This window comes from Callorhinchus milii, unplaced genomic scaffold (genome assembly GCF_018977255.1).
Source record: "Callorhinchus milii isolate IMCB2004 unplaced genomic scaffold, IMCB_Cmil_1.0 Scaffold6, whole genome shotgun sequence".
Lineage (NCBI taxonomy): Eukaryota > Metazoa > Chordata > Chondrichthyes > Chimaeriformes > Callorhinchidae > Callorhinchus > Callorhinchus milii.
The window spans coordinates 7,187,025-7,193,024 of record NW_024704747.1 but is presented as its reverse complement, the minus strand read 5'-3'; the positions used below and the strand labels follow the sequence as shown (position 1 = coordinate 7,193,024).

The window sequence follows — 6,000 nt, the reverse complement described above, 5'->3', positions numbered from 1 at the left end:
GGCAGGCAAGCCAGCCTGACTTCATAGCAGGACTTGGAGGTGCAGAACTACTCTCAGTAGGAAATAGCAATTCTTCCTCCTCAGTTCCTGTTTGGATAGTCTAAATGCGTTTCCACATATGTTAAGCACCCAGACACCCAGCCAACCAAAAAAAAAGTCTAAAATGCAAACCTAGTAGCATCAGGTTTGGCTTAGTTTTCTCAGTGCAGATAAGAATCTTCATTCTGGAAGAGAGTAAACACCATAAGGTTGATTAATCTGACTAAATCCAAAGGGAAACAACAATGTTTGGTTCCGGTCCGGCTGGAATCATTTCAGACTGGTTGGTTCCCTGCCCTGGCTCCATCGTCTTCCCTTGCTGGAATCAGACACACACTTGGTTTGGACGTTTGATTACAATGTGCAAAATTTTCACGTTCTCAAACATTGAGCGAGCTGCAGTCAAAGCAAATGTCACACAAACGCCACCAAAGCAAATGAGCAAAAATAAATAAAATAAAACTCATCATATGTAACATTGTGATTTTTGTTAAAAAATATGTGACAAGCAAATTAATAACCAAGCCAGTAGTTCGAATAAACCCTGACGTTTCGATGGGTTTAACTTAGGGTTCAATTTGCTGTAAATCCCTATTCATTTTCAAAGAAACACCTACTGGATCTTTCAAAATTGCTTAAAAATAAGGCCATCTTACAAAAAGGTACAGATACATAGTCGAATATTAAGAAAACTACACTTGGGATCTAGAGGTGTCCATTGATAATAGTCAAAATTACGAATCGGCTGTATTCAGCTGAAATACTGCAGCAAAGATTGTCAGATGTGCCATACATTTACCAAAACAGAACTGGTATAAAATTAAAAAAAACAACTTTAAAAACTGGGATTGTGATTTTTTTTTCCAACAGCATCAGGTGGGATGGGAGATGCATTCAGCAGCTTTGTTTTACATGGTTTAGTGCAGATAGCTTTCCCTTCCCGTTAAACAACAGAAACATTGTACAAAGGGTCAGTCAAGAATCGTCAGCGCAAAAACACAGGTAGTGCTGATGCAAAAAATATAATCAGAACACTGTCCATTACATAGAAAAATTAATCATTTTCTTTATACATTTATACAGTGTTTAAAAAAGATACAAGACTAAAGAGTGATCTAAGCAACAGTCTCCCTTAAGCCATCTTGTAGTTTCTTTGGGAGAAGCTCTTTCTTTTCCTCTGTGGTGGCTAAGGAGTTCCGACAGTTTGGTGCATCCAAGTACAGCTTTGTATAAACAGGATTTGTGTAATTTGTTGGCTGTCAATAAAAAATAAGATATGAAGATTACATTATTGAATTTGAAGTGTCACCGGTTTCCTTGATGTGAACACCGTAAATCAAAAATGTTGAAAACTCACAAGGCATCACTAAATTAGCATTTGCTCATTACAAAGGACAATATCTTTATTATTCATTAAAATTGAAAGCTTCAAGTTTACAACAATGATGGCCGAAAGTCTACAACACGCTGGTTTCAGAATTAATTTGATGCTGTGCTAATATTTTCTCTATTTGCATCAATCTTTCATGGGAATTTGCTATCTCCATTCTCACTCACGATGTGTTAGACTTGACCACGAACTCCAAAAATTAGTTTGCTTTATTTTGATATTGCAGTAACTGAGATTTATGAGTTGAAGCAGCAAGATTGTTTGAAATGGATTCATATGGAGAGAAATAACTGTTAACTGAATACATCAAGCACATTTTCTGACACAACGTTTGGTATTTGGAAATATAAAAAACTTGTGGTGAATACTGTGAATCTCAGTTGAATAATTGTTTTAGGACTCATGGACTCAAACGTAAGAACTTACAAACAGAGAATTCTAGTCTCTCCAAGCCATCAACCAATGTTAAGGGCTTAACAACTGATTCAAGATAGAAATTGCAATGAAGTGTAAAATTATATTTTTCTCACCTTGCTGAGGAATGTGCAAAGATGTACTCAGAATTTCCCTGTTTGTACCTGCACTTTTCACTCATCATTTTGATGGTAATCTTCTATTAATACCCTCTTATAACAGATCAAGAGGGACAATCACTTTTTATTTAAAAAACATTCAGAATTTTGAAATATATCACTATTGGGATCTCCCCTTAACCTTCCCAGCACATTTCTGTTCCCTAAATGCAAAGGGAAGGGAATAGCTGCACAAAGACACACATACCTTCTCTGGATCTAATGTGAAATCTGGATCCAACAATTCTCCTGCCCCTTCATGACCTGGTCGAACTTCATACATATTGTATGTTGGATTCCCAATTTCTACATTCATTCCTCCATTAGTCAATGGATGCCTCCGAACCCTTTTCACACTAACAGGAGTCATGAAAGCGTGTTAACATGAATTCATCATTGTTTTGGGAATCAGTACTGAAGAAGTGGATGCACTGTGACAGGTTCATTAGTGATGAGTTACAGGACAAAAGCACGACAGAAATAATAAGGTCAAAGTGAATAGCAGATTTGTGAAGAGATTTTAGTTTTAAGTTAGTAAGGCGTGTTAAGAGTTAAAATGTCTTACCGTTGTCGCCTTTTGCAAATGATTACTCCAACAACTACTGCAATAATCAGAAGGACCAAGACAACAATTGGCACAATAAATGTGATGTTTCCTGCAAATGGAAAAACAGAAATAAATAAAGCCCCACTTGGCTGAGCTGATGAAACCATTGTTACCTTCGCAATCTGTTTGTGCTAACCATCAGAGTATTGCTTGTGCAGGGGAAAAAAGTGACCAGATCAATGGTGCAACTAGAAGTTATAAAAAACACTTGATGATGATAATAATAATTCTTGCATTTGATATAATGCTTTATCACGTTATTGAAACAGCTGAAAGTGCTTCACAGATATACTGTAATGAGGATTGCATGTGTATATTGTGGGTGAAACCAACTTTAATGACCTAAACCTAAACCAGGGAAGGGCAGTACATGGAAAAGCAAGACATGTGACAGCCTCTGCCATTAAATCTGATTGGAGATGGAATAGAGAGAGGCAAGCCTGGCTATGTATAGGTTCAAAACCTGTTCTGCCATTAAACTTCTGTTGAATAACTTTAATTTCACTTACTCACATACATTTACTATTTAATCTGGAAGATAAGAACCAGTTTTTAAACTTTTCATCTACTAGCAATTTAAAACTAGTCCTTGACAGAAGCTGACAGGCAATTGTGATCTGGGCATTCTTACATGTTAAAGGCCTCTATAATCATGTCTCAAAATACTGCCTTAGATAATATTTTGATTTATATTTATAAATCCATGACCTCTTGGAAAAAAGATTTTGGAGGCAGTTGTTTTTTAATAGCGATTGTGCATCTTTGAATTTTTGTTCAGACTAAAGTTTCAGCCAATAGCAACAATCAAACAGAACAGTTTGCAGTGTGTTATTCAGTTGCACCATACCTCGACATTAACAAGCTGTCTTGTTGGTAATTCTATATACAATCAAGAAAGGACATGAAACATTTGTAGCTTGAATGGTAAGGTTAAGCTGTAGATGATAATAATAACAATCCTTGCATTTGATATAGCGCCTTATCATGTTTTCAGGATGTCTCAAAGTGCTTCACAGAATATATTTCTAAAGTGAATTGATTATCTATTTTGTGGGCGAAACTCAGCAGCCAATTACACACAGCAGTGTCCCACGAACAATTGTAGATTGAGTGACCAATTTATTATTTTTGTATTATTTGAAGGGATTATTACTCGCAGAAATCTACCAATTATCTAACAACTGGGTTCCGACTTATTGCTAGGTAAAGAGAGGCGTGCGGAGTAAGGAAACTTAGCCAACATTTTGCCCTGCTGGGAATCGAACCCAGGTCCTCTCGCTTACCAAGCGAGTGCTCTAATCACTGAGCTGCAGGACTCCACAGATCTGAGGATTAACTTGGATACACATATAGGGAGCATCCATCAATTGCAAATATGGTTCAATAGACTTGATAGTAATGTGGATTCTCCCCACCACGCTGCAGGTCAATAACCCATTCACATGAGAAATTTCTCACCCTGTACCCTCGCCTGATGCCAAATTAACACAGAAATCTATGAATCAAGACGCAACACCAGTACTAGAAATCACATTAAGATACATTTATAATTTAAAATACTTACTCCCAGTGTTATTCTCAGTTTTGCTGCTCTTGGGTGCTGGCCTTTCACACTGTGTGCCTGACCAGTCATCTGAACATCTGAAATGATCCAATTAAGGACATAAAATTAATGTAGGGCAGATGTTTGAATGTCCACAGGAGAGAGCACCTACAAGGTATCAGCAAGAACAGGCAGCATTTGGGAGCAAGCATTGTGGATTAGACAGCAGGTTTGTTTAAATAGCTATGCTTCAATGAGATGATTAGCTCTGTTATAGGCTAACAGCATGCCATGCATAAAAGCAATTAATTTTAAAGGCTATTTAAACATGCTACCAATGGGGTGATGATTCTGCTGGAATTCAATATTACAAAGCAAGTGAACAATCTTTGGCAGAAGGTCAAAACCTACTTGCACTGAGGCTCATTAAGTGGCGTTAAAGAGCAAACCCCTCCATTTTGACAGTAGTAATCACAAAGGTTCACCTTCTGGTCACATCGATCACTTTTAAACCCCACTGTGCATCTGCAGAGTTATACAAGAACATAACTAGAGTTAAAATGCTGAATTCACTGCAGTGTATATTTATTGAATCCTTTTCTAACCAGCATTCTTTGAAACAAGGATGATGAGATTAATGCAGTAACTACTTTAGCATCTATTGCTCAATCCAAATAGAACCAACACATTGAAATGTACTGGGATTGCGGTGAGACATAAATTAGTCTCAGAGGTAAACTTGCTTATAACTTTTCACTAAACATGCAAATATTATCAATTAAGGATGCAGTTGAGGCGAATAGATGCTTGGATTGTGTTAATTGAAATACCAGGCATGTTGGAAGCTATCAAATCATTACATTATTTTGCAAGTACAACATCTGTCTTCAATGGCTTCTGATTAGAGAAAGGGAAAGATCGGCCATATTTCCTGCTTCTATTCACTATCAAGTGATTTTTCCTGCAAGGTGTGCATGGCTGGACATCATCAATGCCCTCACAGATGAATAACCTGTTGACATTCACTGTTTGGGCTCAGCTATGAAGGAGGATGAGTTGGTGAGGTAATGGATGGCTACGTATGGAACTGCTCACTGTGAATAGGCAGAAATCAGTTTTTGTTTTACAAAAATCAAATTATCCATAAAACTAAACTCACAATTGCAACCAACGTTAACACATAACAATCCCTTTCAGCAACTTTCAGATTGTATAAATCAACTAATTAGGACTTGGAGAGGCTAAAACCATTTTATTGATTATAAACACAAGCGCAGACTGATGTAGACACTTACTGTCATAGACTTTGAATTGAGAAAATATTGTGAACCGAATTCTTTTATGCATCATCATTGTATTTTAATTTGTGTTGATATCACTTTTTTACCATTTCTGGGAAGAGCAGATGCTAATTTTTAAAAATGTATAATTTGTCAGCTTGATCGTTGAGTTGTGTGGCTCATTCAGCACTTGTTATTTTAGTGTTTTTTAAATTACTTTTGAGCCTTGCTCCTGATACCAGAGACCTAGCGTTAATGAACCAAATGTCCTACTTAACTATAAATCAAAAGGATTACTGTCGGTAAAGAGATAAAATTCCCACATCATCGTCACTAACTTTTCTCTCATGTGAAACATTTAGAAAGAGATTGGAAAGCCCTACAGCAGTGAAAATAGTGTCATTGCTCAACACTCATTGTTGCATTCATTCCTAAGCACTGGAGTAAACACCAGTGCTGCTAATTTATGTGAGAGGATGACAGCAATAACAACTTCCATTTATGTAGCACCCTCATGCAAGATGGCATCTCGGAAAGCTTATATTATGATAATAATATCCATGCATTAG

General features: G+C 36.9%; 1 protein-coding gene and 1 non-coding gene across 2 annotated transcripts in view; both read right to left on the bottom strand.

The window, feature by feature from the left end:
- Positions 1–1,154: 1,154 nt before the first annotated feature.
- LOC103180487 (low-density lipoprotein receptor-related protein 1) overlaps positions 1,155–6,000 on the bottom strand; it is a 552,054-nt gene continuing 547,208 nt past the window's right edge. Inside the window, exons 86-90 of the mRNA XM_042336207.1 lie at positions 4,563–4,676; positions 4,173–4,249; positions 2,567–2,657; positions 2,210–2,357; positions 1,155–1,295 (exon numbers count right to left, since the gene is read on the bottom strand). Coding sequence (XP_042192141.1) covers positions 1,155–1,295; positions 2,210–2,357; positions 2,567–2,657; positions 4,173–4,249; positions 4,563–4,676 — 571 coding nt within the window. The remainder of the gene's footprint in view (positions 1,296–2,209; positions 2,358–2,566; positions 2,658–4,172; positions 4,250–4,562; positions 4,677–6,000) is intronic.
- trnat-ggu lies at positions 3,853–3,925 on the bottom strand. Its single transcript has one exon. It is a non-coding gene; the product is annotated as a tRNA-Thr (tRNA).